Here is a 24,212-nt window from a genome sequence, read left to right as displayed (position 1 = left end):
ACAAGGATTCATGTCCAAAGTTTCCCGTATTTGACTAACTAGTTAACAGACAATCCAAATTTACTTAGACAATTTGACCAGAGAATAGGATCACCTCTTGGGGGATAGACTGATGTAGGACAAAAGGTTATGAATTCCTTCAACTCACTCTGAAAGTACTTTTAGCTTCTAGTGTTGTTTTGTCATTTCTGAATGTCTGGCCATGCTGTCCTATTTGTCCTAGTGTTCCCATTTCTTTAGAAACTGGCACTGTAACACCTAAAAAAAGTCAGTAGTGTGGACACACTGATAGGGAAAAATATAGGGAAACACATACTCATGGCTGTGTATTCATCATGCACAGTCAAGGGGAAAGAATTCTTTAGTTAGACCTTTCTTTACACAGCATTCTTCAAATACTGACAGTTGCAATCAACTTGGTTTGAAGAGGGATGGTATAGTTTTAAGGGCGGCATAACAAAACCTTCTTGTTAAGTTGATATCAACACACTGACACTGGATTCAATGACTCCAAATTTGTGCAGTATGTCCAAATAACAGCAAGTGTATTTTAAACCTGCCTGGGGGCGGGGCAGGGTTAAACAAGCAAAATATTTCGTAGTTTTAAGTTTTCAGATCACTTCAGACCAATATCTCTCTATCTTGCTGCAATTCCACCTCTTACAAAAGAACTTCAATTCCTTAACAAATTCCTTCGGGGTATTATTCTCCAGTCCCTCCAGATGAAGGGACTATAATGGGACTATGTCATTGAGTGACAAAACATGTTCAAACTCACTTGCAATAGTCAGTAATATCGTTTCAAAATGGAATGACCTAAACACACACTTCCTCAATCAAGCATTCTTCCCCGATTTATTTTAGATTTTAGGTACAGTTTCTATCCTAAACAGGCTGCAATGGATGTCTGTTGCACTATTCGGAGATCCTGCCTCGGCAGGGGGGTTGGACCAGATGATCTTCAGAGGTCCCTTCCAACCCCTACCATTCTGTGATTCTGTGATTATCAATGATACTTTTCAAAAACATCCACAGAACGCAGTTTGCAGAATTAATATAAATGATGGAACAGAGTCCAGGATAAGCACATGACATACTGCTATAGCTTCCAATTACTCAAAATTCCATGGAGATCTAATTGTTTTAAATGAGCAAAGGAGAACTCAGGAACAACTTCAAATTACAGGTAACTCAAGATTTTAAATTATACTTGAAAAAGGAAAACAAAGCAGCTGGTCCTATTAAAATGTCCATAAATACCCTGCAAAGCACCAAAATACCATGAAACCAATACTTTCAGGAATTTCATTCCAATGCCAAGAAACAGAATGTACTCTTTGTGACTAATACATTAAAATACTGAAAATAAATTCTAACCGATTAAAAAGATCTTGTAGCAAGTGAAAGGTATAGTTAAATCATTCCAAACCTAATCAAGCTTAAGAGCAGGGCAGGCTTTCCCCATTATTAAGAATGTAAGCTGGATAAGTAGACTGGGAAACTATAAATTAGGGCCAGTAAAAGTAATACAACATTTTTTACAAATATGTTTTTAATTAAAACTGGAAAGACAGCCATTTTTACTGAAGCAATTTGCTGCACATTCTTAAGTTTGGTCTTCTGTGGTGTCCCACACACACATTTCCAACAAAATGTTATTAAATGGTAGTGAAACCAGAATACAGTTCTAAATGCAAAATCAAATCCATCATTTCTAGGTGGAAATATGAAAACATTTTTAAATCTTGATCACTTAATCCTGTGCCTTGGGGTCAGGAAATACTATTCACCCCTGTCAATCTGCAGTCCAGTTGTATGTGGAAACTGTTGTTCCACAAGGGCAAAGCAAGCCAGAGAAAAATTGCACACTACTTTCAGGCTTCAGCTGAGCTTTTAAAACACATGGCCAAACACGTTGCCATGGAAATGTTCTGCAAATACATCCAGAATTTCTTAAGATGGAGCTGAATATGATTTTTTTTTAAATAAATTTATCCTACAATTTGAAGTACAATTGCTCCATGCTGTATTCAAGGGAAGCAATGGCTATTATCTAGCATTTATAACACCTAAAGTGAAAACAATATCTCTAATTACATTTTGTGCTCCATACATGAAATTAGGCCACTATCCTCCTATGTAAAACACCCACATACTTGTTTTCTTTTATGTACTCCGGGTTTCCCATCCATCACAATATATTAGCAGATACAAAAGTATCAGCCTTGCAATAAACTTGGCAACAGTTAAAAACAAAAAGGATGTGACATGCTTCAGTAAAACTAATTTGGTTTTAAACAACATTCTAAATATTTAAGTTATTAATCTTCTCTTTTACAAGCCATTAGTATTAGTATGTGTCACTGAGTGTAATAATTAAAATGGGGAGAATTATCTTGCAAAACTTTCACTGTTCTGTTCAGTGAGCTATTTTTAAAACTGATTTGAAATGAAGCACAAAAAAACCCTACTACTGCAAAATGAAGCAAGATCTGTGCCTGCAGAATACCTCAGTCCTGTTATACAATGTGATACATTGTTTTAAATAACCTGCCACTGTAGGTAACCAGTTGTCTTATACTGAATTTCATCTGACACACACACACATTCACAATAGCTTTGTGTGCCATGTAAAGATAAAGCAAAATAAAAATACAATACAATCTTGTAATTTTACTTTACAGCAAAGGTATAACCTTTTACCATGAATTAGTTAAAAGAAATCATACTCACAATAAAACCATGTTTAAAATATATATGGAATAACCTTACATTGTTCAAATAGCAATTAACAACATGTTAGATTTCCAAGATGTACATTGCTCTGCTTATGTAAACAGTCTACCCTATAAATCCTGTAACAAATCCAACACGAAGCAATTACACAGACAAAGAGATTGTAAATGACCTAAAACTGCAAAACATACCCTTGTGTTAGAAATATTAGTATCAACTATGAGGTCATACCTGATGACTTAGGGACTGTAATGTCTCACCGGTTCCAAGCTGCATGACCTTTCTATTTCCAGAGACCCCCAAAAATTGCATTTCCTGTTTTACAGAAGTGCATCACAGACCCATCTATCTTTCAAAATCTTCTGGGCTAGTGAAGAAAGTATTAACAGCCATTCTGTCCATCAGTAAGTGCTGGAGTCATTACCCTCAAGATACCAGATCTTAAATATAGTTTCCTCCGTGCGATTAGAGACATCCAGTAGTCAAGGAGGCTGACACAGCTATATCACTGATGCTGCTAATGCCATCTGAAAACAGTAAGCTCACTGCTTAAAGCAATCCTGCATCATCCAAACAGAACAAGCCACATCCTTCAACTCCTCACTTGCGTTTTTTATAAAACCTCGCGCTGCCATTATAGATTTTGTTTTCGTCTGTGGTCAGCTAAAGGAGAAATTAGATATTATGCAACCAGCTTTGCCTTAACAAAAGAAAAACAGCAGATGAAGTGACATATCGAGGTTATCAGATTTTGCTTGCATGACCACTCCTCAACAAGCACTATCACCATTCAGAAGAAGCATCATAATCTGATCCAAAGGAAAATTACCAGAAAGAAATTATAAACAATTCACAGGCAGGAAGGCATTTAAATATCTCTGTAGCACCAAAGCAGCTATTTTATGCAGCCTTACGAACCCTAGTCCCTATTAAATTAAAAACATTGCTTGATGAAGTATTTCCAGTGTTTCTCTTCAATAAATTGCATGATCACTGCATTGTTTCCATTACTCCCTGCTAGCAGCCAGAAAACAGCATGCCTTGAAAGTGTGCCAGTATTATGACAGCAAAAATGTGTTTTGATACCAAACAAAACAATCATGCATGGGTTTTTTCTGATACAAGAGACCTTTCAAGCTAACAAATGTACAGTATCCTCCTTAGAAATTTTTAAATTATTAAGATTACAAAGTAATAACCAGACTTTTTATTAAAACACATACTTGACGCAAGTGAAATTGATTATTTTAAGTCATTACTTATATTTATTGCTGCTATCATTATGGCAACAAACTTATGCAAACAATCACAGATCTAAGACAAACCAGTGCCACCAACAAACTGGAAAAAGTTATCAGTTATCACTTAATAATTCCTCTGAATTCTAGACCCACAGAAAAACTCATGCCCACTCAGTCCATACACACAGGAACATCCCCTCAACACATACTGAAATACATTGCTACCGGTCAAATTTTAGAGACAAATAAAACTTGGCGGAAAAAAATCTTCCCTAATTTAACTACCGCTTGCATGTTATTCAAATGAATTTGGATGTCCTTCTTTACTTTGAAATATAAGCAGAAGCTGAAACTGGAAGTATATGGTTCTAAATTAATTCACCCAGGTCCTATTCTGTTAGTTTATCATCATCATCATTATTATTATTCAGTTGTAGTAATTGCTCTTTTGAGTAACTTGGAGTTAATCAAATTTGGCTTATAGTCATTCACATTCTGGCATTGATAAAAGCAAACTGGTCTGATCCATGAATATCATGTATTTTCCTTTAGAGAGAGAAACTGTCTGCTATCAATTTTTAATTGATTCAGTTTATACAGTGTGCAACTGCCTCAACAGGAGGATGCTACATCTACAGGAAAAGGGACTCAGCCACACACTCGTACAAGGTCTCTGCTGACATGTCTGGTAGTCCAGCAGAGGCCAGTCAGTGCAGCCCTAGGAGGCTGTAAAGTGCAGTAGGGAACCAGATCAGGCCAGACCTGATGCTGCTTTTTATATTCTCAAAGAGAGTTAATCTTGAGGCCCAACAACCTGACACTGTCTTTTTACTGCTGATGATAGCAGCAATCAGGGTGCCACTTTGAACACTGTGAATGTTCTTGAAAGTTGTTGCCACTTCTAAAGTTTTTCCAGAATAACTCATGAATTCACTCAACCAAGAAAATATTTCTACAGCTATGTCCACAGGATATAAATACATACACACAAGGAGACAAAAGGCCCTTCAAAAAATAGGCAGGAGTGATTCAGCAGTAAAAGAAGGGGAAAACAGGTTTCCCTGCATCATGAAATGGGAATAACTCCAAAGGTAGTATTTTTATTTCCAAAGGTAATTTAAAAAATCAGCAGCACTAAATATTGTTATTTACTCCTGTGCAAACACTCAATTCTGCAGTACTATATTCTGATCAGTACCTACTTCCAACTACGTAAGGGAGTACAACCTTGCATCTGTAAGCTGCTGGCAACTACTTCCAGGTCCCCACAAGCTACCTAGCTAGGATACCATGGCCAGCAAAATGGTAAGAAGTGACCAAATAAAAAATTAATGTTGCCAAGCTACCTTTCATAAATATTATGTAGGCTCTCTCTCTGCAAATCTCGTACTAGATTATGATCTCCACTCAAAGAGTGAAAAACATGAAGCTAGGAGCTATAACCACAGCTGTGAGAAACATCACTTAAAAGAGTTTCTGCTCTCAGAGAGTACATAGTCTCTCCCCCAGCTGGATATTTAAAGAATTCAAGAGCTAGCAAAAGACAAGACAGAAGACTATTTTCCTGAGTTAGGTTAAGATCTCAGCACAAATTATAAATGCACTCAGAAATATACAGTTATTTCTTCATGCTTATTATCCCAGCTAGTGGAATCGTTTCCCAGAAGTTATTCCATGTTTTTCCTTATGGAAATACAATTACTGTTTTGCGTAAGTGAAAAGTTTAATATTTCATTAGCAATGTTAAAGCAGCGAGAGGGTATAATTACAATACTATTTTATAAAGTATAGATATTTATTCTGAGAGATGTTAAAACAAAAATCTGGTAATCCATTCCCTTTAGAATATCAACAGGTACCACTTTATAGCATACAAAAGCATTACTCACAAATATAGTTTGGTTTTATTTCATTTTTCAGAGAACCACAAAATCATTAAGGTTTGAAAGGACATTCGAGGTCATCAAGTCCAACTGTTAACTGAAAACCACCGTCCCCCTAAACCATGTCACGAAGCACCACATCCACACGTTTTCTGAACACTTCCAGCAATGGGTGACTCCACCACCTCCCTGGGCAGCCTGTTCCAATGCCTGACCACTCTCTCAGTAAACAAATTTTTCCTAATATCCAATTTAAACCTCCCCTGGCACGACTTGAGGCCATTTCCTCTCGTCCTATCACTAGTTACTTGGGAGAAGAGACCAACACCTACCTCGCCACAGCCCCCCTTCAGGTAGTTGTAGAGAGCGGTAAGGTCTCCCCTCAGCCTCCTTTTCTCCAGACTAAACCACCCCAGTTCCCTCAGACGCTCCTCATAAGACTTGTGCTCCAGACCCTTCACCAGCTTCGCTGCCCTTCTTTGGACATGCAGGAAAAAAGAAAGAATAAAAAAAGGAAAAAGCAAACTCAGAGCTCCTGTGGATTATGAAAGGTGAAATAATGGTCACTTTGAATCTATGACAATCAGCTTCATGTCAAAGAGACCTGACCTAAGCAGTGAATGAGCAAATAACAGTAGCTCTTTCACTCAACTTCTTAAATTAAATTTAAGTCATGTTTGCTAGTACTAATGATCATGACAGAGAACTTTTGAGATCAGTGAAAGGTATTGGCAGATGGTAGAAGTAAGGTGAGATGATGTAGTGCTGTACCAAGAGAGCTGGAAGAACAATACTGACGCATATTCCTCAGCAGCATTTTGGGGTAATAATTTTACCATATATTTTTATTAATGACCAGAGCATAAGTAGTATGAAGGATAGCAAAAATCACAGTTTGGGTTTGTTCAAAAATTTCTGATACTGGAAAGTACTGCTAATACATGAGGACTGGAACATCACCACAAAGACAGGGATTACCTTTAGGACCACAAGAATAAAATTGGTGTAAAATTTAATAATGCAAAATGAAAAGATATGAACTTATAGATTATTAAATTTCTGCTAAGAATTGAGATCTCAGCCGTTGAAAACTACAGTGGATGAAGCTGTGGGGACAAAGCTGATCACAGACTAATTATGAGCTACCAACATGACGTCCCTATGGAAATGGAAATGAAATTTTACAATTATCAGGGAAGATATTTCTAGCACAGAGAAGTCAACATTAATGCAATAACATGAAGCTCTATTAAAATCTTACTATTCTTGATTCTGATCATTTATGCGTAAAAAAGGAATTCTAGCTGTAAGACATAAGGACTTCTACAATGGTCAGGGAAATTTTGAGAAGAAACTGAAAACTTTTGCTTTGTTTAGCTTAACAAACGAACAACTAAGGGGGAGATCTGTGTAGGTGTCAAGATAGAAGTGACAAGGAAAAAGAAAGAATATTCAAGCAAAAGAACAATTTTGGAACAAGCACAAATCCATACAAAGTTGTCATTAATGTTTGGGGTTTTTTAACTGTCAGAGGTTGAAGATCAGCAAGAGCAGGAGTTTGCCTTTTAAACCTGCATTTCTACAACAGATGATCATGAAAACGTAGACAAATGAAGAAAAAAGCAGAAACATAAGGTACAGCAGAGTTGGTACCAAGAGCAGGACCTAACAAAAATCATGAGATTGCACTGGGGCTCAACACCAATTGGAAGTAAGTTTAGAACCCTGAATAAAAAAAAAAAAAGGAGACAACAAAAGACTCAATAACATTTGGTTTTTCCTGTACTGAAGAAACCAAGCTTTCATCTCTATACGTAGAATGGTATTAACAATATAATAGCTCAGCAATTTCTCTTAACCAAAATAATTCATCAGTTCTTAAGTTTCAGTTGATTACTCAGATCAACACAGATTAAAAAATATCTTTGGACTTGAGTGGAGTAAGTTCAAAAGTAATTAATGATAGCCCATTCCCCTTTAATCCTAATGACAGGACTGTTTCTATTACCTTTCTCTAGTCTGCATATATATCTCTTACTTAATTCTCCCATGAAATTATTCAGGAGTTTTGTTACAAAGTGTAAATATCCTTCTCTGGTCAAAAATTAAGGCCATTTAGAAAAGTTAAGTTTAAATTTCTTAACTCAGTAAAAACTTGTTATATTTTATGGACATACTTACTATGTTCTCTCAAATGACATACTGTTAAGACTCTCCCTTTATGATTATGCCAACAGGCATTACATAAGTCTACTCAGTTTACCTGTGGATAACCACGACTGTGGTTAAAGGAAACTCAAAACATTTATAAAACAAAACAGGAAGCAAGCAGAGGCAGACCTGAACCATGGATTCAAAGTAAAAACTTGCAAATGAACTGCTTGGTTTCAATTCTGCCTAACAGCTAATGTAGCTGTATCAAAACTCACCCTTCCATATACCCCACTGTCAGTGTTGCTGTATCCTAGCTCTAAAACTCAAGCTTGTATCTCAGGCCAGCCCCTCATGATCCAGATCACTGCACTACATGTTGCCAACAAATTAGAATAAATGTGTAATAAACTATTTTAAAACAATGAAAAGAAAGGAAGATTTCTATCCGGTACAACTTTAAAACGTCTGACATCCTGTTTCCGAGAAGATAATGCAGGAGATCTCTTTCCTCTCAGACTGCTGAAGAGTAATCCTATACTTACAGTGTATGTAAGAGATGGTTGCTTATATTTGTTCTTGGAAAAATAGAGAAAATTAAGAGTACAAAATCTCCTGAAGTTTGAAATCATACGTTTATTTTCTTAGCAAAATTATATTTATGTAAATCATGTATTCTAGAAAATTATTTGTAAAATCAGATTGAAATGATAAATTTTAAATGTGTGTCTAGAAGGTGAATAGATTATATTTAAAATGGCCATGCCTTCTGTCCTGGTTTCAGCCAGGATGGAGCTGGTTTTCTTCACAGAAGCTAGTGTGAGACTGAATTTCAGCCAGGATGGAGCTGGTTTTCTTCACAGAAGCTAGTGTGAGACTGTGTTTTGGATTTGGGATGAGGAACTGTTGATAATGTGCTGATGTTTTGGGTTGTTGCTGAGCCGTCAAGGACAGTCCAGCTTCTTGTGCTGGCCTGCCAGCAAGCAGGCTGGGGGTGCACGGGGAGCTGGGAGGGGACACGGCCGGGACAGCTGACCCAGACTGGCCAAAGGGATGTTCCCTACCATACGACGTCATGCCCAGTACATAAACTGGAGTTGGCCGCGGGGCGGAAATCGCTGCTCGGGGACGGGCTGTCGATCACGGGGTGGTGAGCAATTGCTGTATTGGGCCTCACTTGTTCTTGTACATTCCTTTGTTGGTATTATCATTATTGTTCCCTTCTTTCTTTCTGTCCTATTAAACCATGTTTATCTCAACCCATGAGGTTTTTCCTAATTCTCTCCCCCGTCCCACTGTGGGAGGGAGAGTGAGCGAGCGGCTGCGTGGTGCTTAGTTGCTGGCTGGGGCTAAACCACGACACCTTCCTTTTCTGACTTTAAAGAAAGCAAAGCTTTCCACCTTTTTAAGCATCCCAACAGTATGGTAACTTGTGCCATGGCCTGGGAAAACCTTTCTCCTTTTATTAACTAAGGACATGGCTGACTGAGAGCTTAACTTGTAACCACTGGGGATGCTAGAGTTGATTACAGGAAAACATTTTCCCCTCCTCAAAAATGTGATGGCGGCATTTGGACTCCACGTTGTACAACACAACAGAAATTTATTCTCCTGATAAACAAAGAAATAACAACTTAATCAAAAATGCTGGAACCCGTTAGCAAAGCAAGTACTACCAGCCTTTCCACAGAAGGAACAGCAGGACAGGAGATGCTGCTCTGGGTATCTCCTAAATATTACACAATACTGAAGTTGCAGCCTAGTGGTATTGCACACCTCGCACCTTTCTTTCGATCCTTTTCATCTCTCTCTTGTCCCTCAAGAAGAAGGGAAACTCCTTTTTCTTAAGAAAAATTTCTCTGTTCACTAATCCTAGCTTCTTATCCACCTCAGAATAGATCTGACTTCTCTAAATATTTTACATTAAAAAGTTCTCTTTCAAAAGAAGAGAAATGTTAAGTTTTGACATATAATTACCATTATCCTCTCTGCTAGCAGAAAATTATGGCAAAATGCCAACTTGCTTGTCTGCTACAGATAAGACATTTCCAAGCTTCCATCCTTCCCTTTACAGAAAACAGAAGGGGAAGACCAGCCAGGAGAAAGCCTACCCTGTCAGCTGATCCTGTAAGAAATAAAATTAATATTCTCCTAGCAGAACTCATTTTCCTCCGAGCCTGAGGTAAATGATATGCCTTACCATATGTTAAGATGGTCCTTTCAAGAATGACAAATTTGATGAGTTTTTCCTGGATGGTCTTTCTCTCATCCAATCTCTTCTCATCACCTCCAGCTTCTGCTGCAGGCAAACTCTCAAGAGGCATAAATCAGCATAGCATCACCAAATTATGTAACTTCTACCCACTGGGGATTTAGCCCCTTCTTTTTCAGACTTAGCACAAAAAAAATTGTCTGTGCATTGTTCAATAATCTTTTCAATCTGTGTAGGGCTTTAGAGAATTACCCTGACACATTGCTGAGCTTTGATACTGATACACCCATTGTGAGCAGAGAACCCAGTCATTCTTCTTAAAGGAAGAACTCTAAAAAGATAATGTCCAGTTACAACACATTCAGAACTAGCTCTAAATCAGATGAAACTCTGCTTCAGTTCAAACAAGGGGAAAAAAGGCCAAACAGGTTCAGGCAATTTCTTCATTGTATATAAAAATATCGACATACTGTTACTTTGAATACAAACCTAGTTGTATACTCCTCATTAGTTTACCTATGCTTCTAAGCAATCAGAATATTTGAATACCTTTGCATATCCCCAGAAATCGGCTTATTTGCACATTATTTGTGCATCACAGTCCCTTGAAACTTTTATTTTATCAACAAAATATGGACAGGCAAGATAGATAGATAGATATAAATACAGATACTTTAAAAATCCATCTACACACACACTTAAAATTTTCTCATTTGCTGTAAAATATACTGATTTTAAATGAGAATGAGAATAAATAAAGATCCATTTTAGTCAGTATTACTCAGTCAAAGCTCATCCAAAAAGAAAACTACTGGACACATCAGTTAACCCCAAAATTTTCGAGGCTGTTTTAAATGCTTAATTGTCATGCAAAACAAGTGGATTTGTAAGCTTAAATATCAGAGCACAAACCTAACATTGGCCTATGCAAAATACTCTTTGAAGTCTTAGAAGATTGTAATGTGGGATGAGAATTTCAAAGGTTGAGAGGGAAAGTCACTGCTTTGAAGGGAGACAATGGCGGGAAAAGAGCTGTTACCCGAGTATAATTTAGGATTAGGTTAGTAGTCTTGACAAAAAAACATGTGATAGGAAGAAAGCAAGATAGTAAAAAGTACTCTATAAATGCAATTTATCACATAAATATGTAATATATGAGACAGATTACTACCTAAATTTATCACCCCTACAGCTACAAAAAAAAAAAATCAAATACTTTATTCCAAAATCAATTCTAAAATATGAGCTCTGAAACAAACGCTTTCTTGCAAAGTTAACAAAATGGCGCGCACAGAAAACAAACAGGCTAAGATTAACTGCACCAGCTCTGTCTTAGTATCCTTTCGTTGAGAGGGGACACAGAAAAGCTATTCAAGCAGCACACACTTCAGTAAAAGCTGAACGTTTTACTTACGTCTGTGCAAGGCCAGGCATCCACAGTCTAAACAGGCACTGGATTCAAGGCAGTTGCTCCCTCTGGTTGATGTAGGAAGAACACAGAAAGGGAAGAAAGAAAAGTCCCCCTAAACTAGGAACAGGCCCCAAAACTGATTAAATTAGAAAATTAGAGATACAAACTATATAAACTAGACAGATTCATAGATGTTTATGGATAAAAATTGTGAAGACATTATTTCCTAAACAATTCAAAATGCTTTAAAAATTCAATTGCCCATATAGTTTTTAAAAAGATTTAAAACATAATTTTATACCAAATAATGCAAGGACATAGGTAAAATTGTCAAGATCTAAAAAAAAAAAAAAAAAAAAGACAATGATTGCTTCAAAGACAGAAAACTGGGACAAAATGCCCATTGGAACATACAGAGTCTCCCACAGGAGCTTCAGAAGTCAGGCTCTGCCTGCTTTTATATTTAAATTGCCTTTCAGCTAACTGCTTCAGTACAAGACACTTGTGAAAAAGTAAAAGTATAAAGGACAAAGAAATATAAAAGAACACCAAAATGAAGAAAATTTAATACTTGGACACATTCCAGTCATGGGGACTTTCCTGGTTTTGAAGAGAGTTTCGTGATTTTATATATTTTTGTCTTATAATGATAAGAAAAAACACAACACAACCAAACAAAACAAAAATAAAAACCAACCACCAAACCTAGTTCTATTAAACACTGTTTTCCGCTTTAAGTAAAGAAAATACCGCAAAGACTAGAGTGAAATTATAATACCTGGAATGCAACAGCAGGTCTTCTGGAATAGCCCCATAGTATAGACTCTTTACCCTTAAATAAAAATATTAACTGTGGTGCTGTGTAACTGTAACATTGGGGGTTTTTTGCCAAAAGTGCAAAGGCTTTTCTTTTCACGATTCTTCATAGTCATTCTCTCTTAGGTATATATATACCATACACGTACACGAGGAAAGTGTATCATTCCTCATCCTAAACTACTGCATGAACTTTTACCGTCTGATGGATTTTTTGTGCATTACACACAAAATGTAGCTATTGTTTGACAGTCTAAAACCTAAACGATCAGATGTATCACAGCTAAATACAGCAATGATAACAAACCTCCCCCTTTATGCTGAAAGAGAAATTCAGCAGCAGCCAATTTCACCTTTTCTTCTTCCTCTCCCTCGGAGAGGGAGAAAAGGAGCAGTGGGACCACCTCCCCAGAGAGAGACAACGGCAGACACAAGATTCCTGAATTAGACAATTTATTTCCGACTCTCACCTCCCTCCAGTGACCATCAGTGGCACCACCATACATCCACCACCAGCACAGCTCTGTTTCAGGCATTCCTGCTCTCTGAAAAGACTTACCGTTTTGTAAGTTAGTGAGAAAAAAAGCAGAGGAGGTTGGAAGGAAATACAAGACTAACTAAGAAAGAAAAGATGTCAGCCTGCTTCTGCAAGCAAGTAGTCATTACACTCCCTCATAATCTCTCTTGCTCAAAACCCTTTTTAAAACTTCCTCTTGGGTTACAGCTCTGAGCCAATTTCCATACAAATTTCAGAGGAAAGGGTAACTAAACAAGGCTATTCTCACCACAAGACAGTTATCAGCCTCATCATACTCCTCAGAGGGTACATAACTTCAGCCTGTGCCATCTCCAATGTTTCAAAAGACACTAACCATACATACTTGGACTAAAACCTGATCACTGAGTTCTCAGACCAGACTCAGGAACCAAATGAAGGCCTGTAGCAACACTAAATTTGTATTGATAAAAAGATGTGACATCAATCCATCAGAGAAATATTCAGTGATACGATTTCCATTGTTCACCTCATTCGGCAACATCCTCTTTAAAACACACATCACTAAGGCATAAACGCTCTCATTATTCCAAAAAATGTTTCCAAATTTGATACAAAAATGTTATGCTATTTACTCTTTATTAGAAGAAATGCTGACATTTAATACTGTGAAATTCACAGAAGTACATGGTTAAAAACTGACTTTGAACTCTGTGACCTGTAGAACTGTCTCACATGGGAAACAGTGCTGGCTTTACTATCTGGGACTTTCAAAACTCAGCTGGATAAAATGCTATAAATCTGCTGCACAAAACAACCTTTTGTTATCAATGCACTAAATAACTGTACTTAGTGTCACACTTTATGACTTGTTTAGCCATATCATGCCATACACTGAAGTCTCAAACATCAGGTAACTTAAATACCTTACATGAATTTGGAACCACATCACCGTAACATCACCAACCCAGATAAATGATTTTGATTCTTGGATTGGCTTAAGGTAAAAAGTCTTTTAGGTAAAAATAATAAATGCAGTTCACTACGAAAACACTTGTAGGAAACTAATGCAAAATATAACTGTCTGCTGTTTGCAACTTTGTAATGAGATAATAACATCATGAAGACATTAGTCACATATTGTAATTATGAAGCTTGTTTTATATAAATTATTTTAATTCGAACAGATGACCTCCAAGTTTTGGATTTATTTCTACTTTTATTATGTAAAAACAAAAAGTAATGAAATGCAAAAGGACACATTCATTAATTTGAAGAGTTTTCAGATAAATTACTAAAACTTAGGGCTTTCAGTAATGAAGCAGAAGATATGCATAAACACCTGAAGATTTGAGCTAATTTTAAATAACTGGACTATTAATTAACTTAACTTCATTAAGTACATGTAAGGAATAATATTTTTGTTAGTTCCTCCCAAATCTGTTTTTCAGTAAGTTCTTGACTGCCTTTCAAGACAATATATGACACCACAAATTCCACCTCAGATATAATCCAAGAACATCTGTGTTATTTCAGTAGTTTCCTTATTCTCCAGTACCTATATAGTACTTCTACATAATGATTCTTTATCAAGTCACCAACCCAATTTTTGTTTTTAAGGATAAGTTCTACAGTTTAACATTCTCAGTGTTGTGTGCAAACTCAAAAGAGAACAGTATGTAAAAGGAGAATCATGAAAAGAATCATTCAAATACGGTACCTGACATACACTACCAGTAAAAGTTTTGAACATTTCAACTATCTACAGCTTTTTCCAGTTGCTAGCCAGAGACAATGTAAATCTCAGTTGCAGCCTCCTCTCTATCCTACAAAGAAAACAAACTTACTTTGAAAACAAATACATGGCAGCCAGCGCCCACTTGGTAGTAAGGTGATAACAGACCTCTACCTATTATTTCATAAATTCTTCCTCATTATTAAAGTTCTTACTCACACAACTCATGCAAAAGCTAGCTTACCACAAATCATTTTGAATATCACAGCTATAACATGAATCCCTTTAAGTAACTCATTCAAAAAGTAATTAGCAACAAAAGACTATGAAATTTACTCGATAGCAGGAGAAATATTTAGAATAAATGCAACAGAAATAATTCATACTAATGTAAAAGAGTACTTTGCATTAAGAGCCAAGAAAAGCAGTTCAGACCATATCATAAAAAGAAAATTCTCATAAATTTTCATTTTTTTAAATTATTTTCTTACTTCACCTAGCAGTCAATAGACCATAGGCTTATATATAGTCTATTCTAAGTCATCAGAAACCACTCATTCACTTGACAAGGAAGAGAGAAAGGTGGCTAGGGAAACCAAATCGGAGCTTGAGTTTAAGGTAGTATTGTATCTGAGCCTGTTGCCTCTTTCTCACTTTGAGAACCAAAAAACATCTTTTGCCATCAGGGGAAACAAAATTAGGCTGACTAGAAGAAATGAGTTCTCTACTCAGACAGATGCTCCATGTACTCACTTCATTACCTCTCCCAAGAATACAATGCCTAAAAATGCATTGCAAGAAAAATCTGAACCTCTCATTCCTAGCGCCGTCATAATCTATTTCAAGAAAAATGCATTGCTTTCCTTTGCTCATGCTCTCAAGCTCCTCTACCAATTTGACATTCCTAAGTCTAAGCCTAAGCCTATTTTCCAGGACATCAGTATGACCTTTGGGCACAGCCTTACAGCCACTGGTGTTTAAAGCTAGACGGCACTATGCCCACATGGAAACTTATACTGTCTATCACTTCTGCTATCAGTAAGGTACGCAAAACCTTTGGTTCTTCTAAAAAGAAGTTCTAGACAATTTCAAGCTTTGCAGAGACATCTTCATGTGTCTTAACCCCACAGGATATTTTGGAGCACTGGGCACTCCACCCAGATGGTGTACAAGGCAATGCCAAAGGCTGACCACCAGCCTCTCAGATGTTCAGGAAGTCAAAAATTCTCATACGCTACCAAGCACAACAGGCCGTTCTGGTCAGAGAAAACAGAAAATGCATTGACATAACAAGAGAAAGGCCTATTTTCACTCAGCTCAACCTTTTTTGCAGTTTCATAGCTTTTCTTCTACATAATTTCATTTCTCATAACCTGAGACATACCAAAGTTCAGGCAGCTATCAGAAATATTAAAATAGCAGGTTCTTTTTAAAATTCAAAATTAGTATTCAACAGTTATCTTCCTGATTTTAATAGCCCAAGCACACTTTTTAAGAAATACATGTATTGCATTTTATATGAATTATTATTATTAAGCACTTCTTGTTCGAAACAGTGCTACCAGTGAAGTAATGAAAGGAGGTGAAAGGCACGAAAAGCAGAAGAGAGCACCAACGATTTCCTTTGCTTCCTCCCAGCAGGGTTCCCTGGACAGGCTCAGGGACACCTGGCGTCAGCGGGGTCCCAATTTCTGTTCAGGTTCATCCTTTTTTTTCCCCCTAGGCAGAGCCCTCCCAGGGTGCTCCTCCTGCTCCTTTCCCAGCAGGCTGCTGCCTGACCCCCCAGGTTGAGCACCGCTGCTCTACCCAGTCTGTCAAGCTAGCCTGTATACTAAATTAATAAATATAGACTGTATTAATTATTCATACAGTCTAGTCTGACACATTAGATTGAATGTCATGGTTATCCTGAAGGTAGAAAATGTTGAGTTTTACATAACACGTTCATTAAATGTAGTGAACTAATTGAAGTACGTTAATTAGGTAATAAACAAAAAGAACTTCGTATTTGGTAGAGACTGGTCACTGTTAATACCTCGTATTGTGTTAATACCTTGGCCGTATTTTTATACTTAATGAGCAAAAGGAAAAGCTGATTATTCAGAAAGCAGAAAAAAATCACACATGTACGTGTTGGAAAAATAGCCTCAGGTGACAGAGGAAATACATACCAAAGGAACTGGCACGCTAACAAAGAAGGTATAATTTCAAAGCCCAGGAGCAACATGCTGTTACCGGGAATTTTACATATTCAGATTCTAGGAAGCAATACTTAATTGTTGATGTTGTTAATAAAATGGCAAAAATCTGATTTTATTTGCACCAGTTATCGGTTCTCCCTGTACTGTGAAAACATTTGTCCCAGTTTTTTACATTTACATTATGAAAATTGAGATTAAGGCTTTCATATCAAATGCTTTGGTTAGAAAAACTGAGAAACAAGAACTTATTAATTAAACTCCTACTCACACGGGCAAATGTTGGTGGGAAATACACATACATATGCCTGGCACTGGGAATAAAGTCCATGTAATGCTCTATATGCAAGTAAAACATACTCCAGGCTGATGTTAAAACAACAGGGTTTTTTTCATTCCATATCTTATTCCCCTGCTTTTCACTTGATTCGAAAGGGCATGACCAAAACTAGAAAGTATTCTGATGTACTGTTATTAGAAAGACAAAAAAAAAAATCCAGTTAGTGCTCTTAGTAAAACAAAGGGCTATACTTTCATCAGAAGACAACTGGAATAATTACAGTAACAAAGACAACAGATGTTGGCAATAATAAACTACTCAGGACAAAAGCAAACCACTTAATTTCTTTCTTAAGCTCAGCAGCACACATTTTCGATATTACTCAGGCATTCAAAAGTGAGTGAGTATAAAAGACTAAGAAAGACAGACTCAAAAAGGGTGCCTCATATTCACAATGAAATTTGGACAGAATTTAGATAAATTCAAAGCAAGTCTTAATCTTAAGAAAAACCACACACAAACACACAAACTGGAACAACAATCCAGACAGATCAGCAGCCACCCAGGCCTGAAGGCCCCCCTTTTTTTTTTTTTTTTTTTTTTTTTTTTTTAATATTAAAAGTTCCATTTGTGGCTAAAATTCTGCTGTGAGACATCTTGGTCTCGATAGGGCATAGAAACTCGATGCCTAACCAGAGCCTAAAGCCAGCCAGGGCCTGGGCTCTGGTGCTGCTCTCACCTCATGTGTGTCTGCTCACCTTTCTCTGCTGTTCTCTGAAAAAAGCACACCCAATGCCACCTAAAATACAGAAGTGATCACTGCTTTGTTTTCTAGCAATACTGTAACACCATCCACCGTTGTTTGTTCTACTTTAATATGGGAGATAGAGGTCTGCTTCTCTTATCCACCTGAAAGGATTCAGGCACTTTCTTCCCACACCTACAGAAAATGGCCCCAATGGGAGAGGCAGGTGAGAGCTGCTTCACAGTTGCAACACTTTTCTGGGACAACGGAAACAGGGTTTTATCCTTTTAAAAAAGGGAAAGAAATAGAACTCGGGTTTCCCCGTGTCCTGCATAATTATATTAACCACTGAACCACTGATACAAGAAAGCCACTAAGCATGGCCACCATTTTCCCACAGGAGAGGGTCAGGCAGCTGTGGGAGGAGGCTGACACTCAGGCACCCTGCTGAGGCACTTAACCCAAACCGTCCCATCAAGCTTCAACACCTGCACCAAGTTCAGGAGTCTGCACCTGAAAACGAAGCCTAAAACCTTCATAAGTGACCAGGACACTTAGAAGCTTTAGTCCTATCAAATGCCAGACACCTGGGTGATTTTGGGTGAGATGGTGCACTGGCACAATGCTGCGTCAGCTGCCGGCCCAGGAGCAGCACAGCTGCATGTGTGTCCCCGTGTACTCGGGCTGACCGGATACTCGCCTTCGGATACGACGAAGTTAGCAGAGGCACAGTGTCATGCTGCTGCAGTGAAACTGTCTCCAGTTCCGGGTTTATTTTATCCACACACAGTCAAAAACATGCAAAGCACATTTGCAAATTTTGCCCTAGTGCATTTTTCCACACCAAGATGGCGGCAGTCCTTCAGGCAAGGCCTGAAGACAGCTGCTGGAACTGGCTCAAGCTCGCAACAGGCCACAAGGTTCACACACATTATTATCCCTAACGCTCGCCGCTTAAGTGTAAGCTTATTAGTGCCAACCTCTGAGCACTCAACTGCAAGGTCTTTCACCTCTCCCTAGTTATGACCTTTCTGAGACAATTTAGTCCCAAATAAACTTCCTTCAAGAACATACCATGCCACTGCCCAGCACTAACAAATACCTACTTAGAGAGGATAACACACTAAGTATGCAGGGCAGACCGCATCAACGTGAGTTAGACTCAAATTCACAAGATCCACAACCACTGTGTAATGTTTCTTACCCCAAAAGTTAACGAAGGTGTCTAACGAAACAGCTCTTTTTGCTTACGGTTCGGCCTCCAGAAGAATTGCCAGCATTCGAGCTGCAGAGCTTTTGTCAGGAGCAACTTGCCACGTGTCCTGTAACACCTTGCTGAGACGTGAATAGCACCAAACCCGCCACCGCTACCGGCCCAGGACCCCCCTCAGCGCACGCGCCTTTTCTGGTTCTTTCTCTCTGCACTTCAGTTTACTCCTGAACACAGTTATCGGCAAAGGACTTGTTATAAATTAGTCCAATTATGCATACAGTTATTTTCAAACAAGGCTGTTGGTTTAATGAAGCGCTGTAGGTACACAAAAAGCAGAACCTGAACCAACTTCAAGGGGTTTATTTCCCCAGAGCATTTTCCACTATATAAACACTAGAATGCAATGACTGACTGTTTTAGTGCTCCGCTGTGCAAAACAACTGCAAGATATTTTAGCTTTAATTTCTGATTTTTATTCCCAATTCCAAACAAAGCAAAATCACCTTAACAACAACACAGGAAATCCAACAAGGAGTCTTTCGTCACATTACACAGCATACTTTCTGGAATAAGTTAAATAGCTGAAAGAAAAATGGATGGTTCTGCTTCTGAAAGACGATGACGTAACATCATCGTTGCGGGGAGCTCAGGTACTAAGATAAGGATACTTCTTAAAAAATTTAAAACGTAGCAAATATTTTTTTAGGGAAAGGCCAGATCATTCACACATTCATTTCTGTTCATGTATTACAAACGCCCGTGCTTTGACAGCTAACTGTTTTTAAGTGTCCTAAAAACATTTTACAAATCTGAATAATTTAGTCTGTAGGCCAGGATTTAACTTCTTAAAATTCATCTTTTGAATTTGGCTTAAAGAATCTAAGCAGGTAGAGAGAGATGTATTCAAATGCTTCCTAAAAGTTTCATGAAATCCAGATAGTTAAGTGGTCAGCAAAAGTGTTCATTTAAAAAAAGAAGAGATGACGAACATAAAGCTTAAATGGTTTAAGGAAAGATGACAACAAAAGTACTATTTAAACTGAGGGCTGAGAAGAATGACTGGGGATAGTTTAAGCAGGCATAATTCAAAACAACACGAGTAATTTTTCCATTGCAAAATTCAAGTTAAACTTCAGCAAGAACTTTCAAACAATGAGATTATTAAAGACTGTCGAACTCAAGAAACTGAGCGAAATTGAAAACCCAACTGTCCACGCACCCAGAAGTGCTAGACTGAACAAAATAGAAGGTAACGGCTGACTCCTTCCTAGTACAATTGTTAGAAACAATAAAGAAATCCTCTGCATTGTCAGGAAGTAAATATCCTCACTAATCTTACACACTCCACAGATAACGGCTCACAGCTAAATTAGCTTTTAATTGTAAAGGGTAAGAACACTTCTGGCCTAAAGGAATCTGGTAGAGAGACTCAAATAATAATCAAGCAGACGTCTCTGTTCATTCCTTAGCAGGAGATAACCACACAAGGAGAGAAAAATATTCCTTGATAGGTGACACAATTTAGAAAACCAACCTAATCTTGTCAGCAAGAAAAGAAAATTAAAATCAAAAAGAATTGTTCCCTGGTTTTATATGAGGCTCTAAAACTTTAGGAAGAAAATTAAATTTGAAAGTTTTTTGAAGGGGTATAAATAAAATGTAAAGTAAGGGGATAAAACTACATATTCAGGAGATTTTCAGAGGTCATTAAAAATTAATAAACATCAAAATCACTTAAGCAACATTAAAAAAAAATTCTCCATCTTCATATTTCATCATCTAAATTTTATAATGGGGTGTTGGGGAATATGCCAAAATCTCTGTTACTAGCATATAAGAACAATTACTGCTGTGAGTCTTCTACCAAAAAATTACAGCTGTGATATTTGTAACATGGAGACTAAATATAAGTAAGCCTCCAAGCAAAAATATATTATTCAGATGATAAGTGTCTTTCACTACGTTTGTCATTTATTCTAATAACAGTTGCCCTATTTTCAGAAACTTTATATCATTCAGCCTTAACACGTCTTTTCCAGAGGGAGAAAGTCTATTAAATCCATTTTCCAATCATAACGAGATGGAGAAAATTCTGGCTCCGTAAGCGAACGTAATCCTTCAGTACATTAAGATTTTTTACTTTTAAAGCCTTGGTATTTACACTAGGAAATTACCATATTTTCCCTATGTAAGTAATAATTAAGGCAGTGTTTCGCTCCCATTTTGAAACTACAGTCAATAAACTGGTGACAAATTATGAACATCAGTTAAAAAAAATAAACCCATTGAAACAAAGATCTGAGACAAGGAAGAAGGTTTTAACATGTCTAATCAATCAGATGTGAGTTTTGTAAATGTCCTTTTGTATGAGAGGATTGTGTAAGATAAACTGCTGTGGAGAACTTCTTTTATCTTAACCAAGCAACTGGCAGGAACCGATAAGAACCGGTACAATGATAAAATACAAGCGAAGCAAGCGGAAGGAGCCAGTAAGAAGAGTTCCTCTGGAGGACAGACAAGTTAAGGGGACCGAGTACTGCAAAAAACCACCAGAGACCAGCAGAGGACCACCGACTCATTTAACAGTGCATGCGTCAGGGACATTTGAGTATGTTAAACATTTCTCAGAAATGTCATGAATATGTTAACAATTGCAATGAATATGAATGTACATACTCTAGAATTCAGATGCGGGTAACACGAGGCACGCACATTAGGAGGAGGTATCCCTCATGCGTCCAGTGCTGTAATAAGGATGTCTGCTTAATAACACTTTGATGTTATTAAGTGTGAATTTCTTAAATTTGAGTTTCTTTGAATCACCATGAACATGATAAGCAGGTAAAAAGTATATACTACTAACTTGGAAATACTGCCCCTTCCTTCCATTTCAAAATTTTACTACAGAAAAAGTATTAAATTTTCTCCATCTAGATAGGTTACTGTAATTTAATGCAACTGATGATGCATGGATGCGACTCCCTTTTTTTGATACCCATCTCCAATTATCCTCATTTAGGCCATCCTAAGCATCCCCAGCCCATGATCAAGTTCTTCAAAATATTTACAGCTGACCCTCAACGAAGACTGTGATCCTAATCAAATCAAGCGTACGTAGATCAAAGACTGAATGGCAGTCTGTGAACAGTGCGAAGGCTTCACCATGCTCCTTGATGCAGATCACTAAGTATTTGAGGAAAAAAGTGGTGGAAAAATAATTGTGGCTGGAGAGAATCTGGTGCTAGAATGAACTCCCACAGTAGATCAGCCAAACCATGCACTGTTAGGAAATTCTGCAAAGTGGTCTTGTTTAACTGAAGCCTCTCCACTCTAAAAATTATAACACCACATCTCCCTCATGTAACAAAACCCTGCGAACAAGAAACATACTAAAAATTCATTTTAAAAAAAAAAGGGGGGAAAAAAACCACATAAAACCTCACAGGTTCATATGTACAGAAAGCACTCCATTATACTGTAAGACTTCAGTGAAGGAAGATTCCATCCTGTGAATTAAAAAGAAACTAATTAGGCAAATTATCAAGAAAAAAAAAAACCTCTACTCTCATGTAATCCATTATGCAACTTTTTCAATGCATTATGCAACAACCTGAAACCTCTGCAGTGCACCAGTAACCCCCATCTTCTGCATGGTACCATAAAGCTCCCCTAGCAGGTCCAGCTGTGATTCACTGGGGTGGATCAGTTATTTACCTTGGAAGTGGGAGATACATGTTTGAGTGCTCTTACAGCTGCTGGAAAGAAACAGAGTCCCTCTACTTCTTTCTTGTTTGTTTTAGAAGTCCCTGTAATACGACATTTTGGAAACACCAGTACAAATCACAGCAGCAATTCAGAGATTGCATTTCAGCATATGACCTGGAATTCCCCTACACTCCGTAAAAATAAGAATTATGAAATGCAGATGCTAATTATCTAGAATTTTAAGTCTGTCATATCGATCTATTCTGGATATAGTGATCCAGAAGATGTTTTCAAGCAACAAAATGGACACTCAAGAGTGCACTCCTATTTTAGTCTATGCTCATCTTTGCTACCTCTGAACATACAAAGAAGTAAATAAGAGAACAGCAATTCTTTTTTTTTTCCCCCTTTCAAATGAAAACCAGTCAGCAGAAAGTATCCCATTAAAGGGATCACAAAGAAAATACAGTGTGAGAACAGACTCATCATTGCTGAAGGGGATGAAAGCTAAAAGGCACCTAGAGAAAAAAGCATCTTTAAGCATTTGACTCACCAAACGTACAGCAGACTTTGCCACAGGCATCTTGCCTGCATAGCTCTCCCTCCAGGTTCTGCCCTTTTGTACTGTGCCCTAGGCAACTCAGATCAATTTAAAACAAAATTGATACAAACATCACTTAAAGGAGCTTGTAGGTCATTTTAGTAAATAGTCTATTTTAATCTTGTTTTGTAGTTAGATTTTTCGACGTTTTCCAAAAAACGAGGTCTATTCTCATTATTTAGTAGAATACTGCAAGCATACTGAAGTGGAAACCAAGAAACGTTAGATCTGGTCAGGTTTTAAAAGCCAGGAGGATTCAATGTATGTTTACATAGTTCCTTAGGTGACTGTATATTTATTACATATGATTGTTCAGTGTCAATTTTGCATTATTTTGTCAGAAAATTACAACATCTAATTGCTAGGGGTTTTTTGTTGGTTTGTTGGGTTTTTTTAATCAGGTGAGTTGCCCAAGAGCCTAATTCAGTGAAAATACTATGCCAAATGTAGTTACACAAGTTTTTTTAAATCTCAGTAGGAACTTCCATGTACTTTTGGTATCTAAATGTCTTTGAAAATTTGTGTACACATCCTTTAAATTTCAAGAGTTAGACCTCATCTTCTCCAATATAGTCCATGTGCATATGTGGAAGAAAGGCTTCCTTGCTTTTTCAACTCCCAGATGGATTCTCAATTTTGAATGAATCCTGAATTGACCCATCAATCAGCTCTATCACACTTACACATCTGCAAGTAATACAGTCTTGGTTTAGCTGGCTGAAAGTGCAGACAGCTGAAGCAGCACAAAACCCAATGATTAGGATCCTGAGTTTCTAAGTTAATTTCAGA

General features: G+C 37.4%; 1 protein-coding gene across 3 annotated transcripts in view; it reads right to left on the bottom strand.

Annotated features, from left to right (window-relative positions):
* Window positions 1-24,212, bottom strand: part of SLC4A10 (solute carrier family 4 member 10) — a gene marked incomplete at its 5' end in the record, with an annotated part of 165,923 nt that overhangs the window by 125,502 nt on the left and 16,209 nt on the right. Inside the window, one exon of one of the 3 annotated variants that reach the window (XM_082001331.1) lies at window positions 2,968-3,048. The exons of the other annotated variants lie outside the window; for them this stretch is intronic. Coding sequence (XP_081857457.1) covers window positions 2,968-3,048 — 81 coding nt within the window. Of the gene's footprint in view, window positions 1-2,967; window positions 3,049-24,212 lie in introns of those variants that run through there. 3 annotated transcript variants of the gene reach the window in all.

This window comes from Phaethon aethereus (assembly GCF_964289735.1).
Source record: "Phaethon aethereus genome assembly, chromosome: 6".
Taxonomy (NCBI): Eukaryota; Metazoa; Chordata; class Aves; order Phaethontiformes; family Phaethontidae; genus Phaethon; species Phaethon aethereus.
This window is presented reverse-complemented; position numbering and strand designations above follow the sequence as displayed.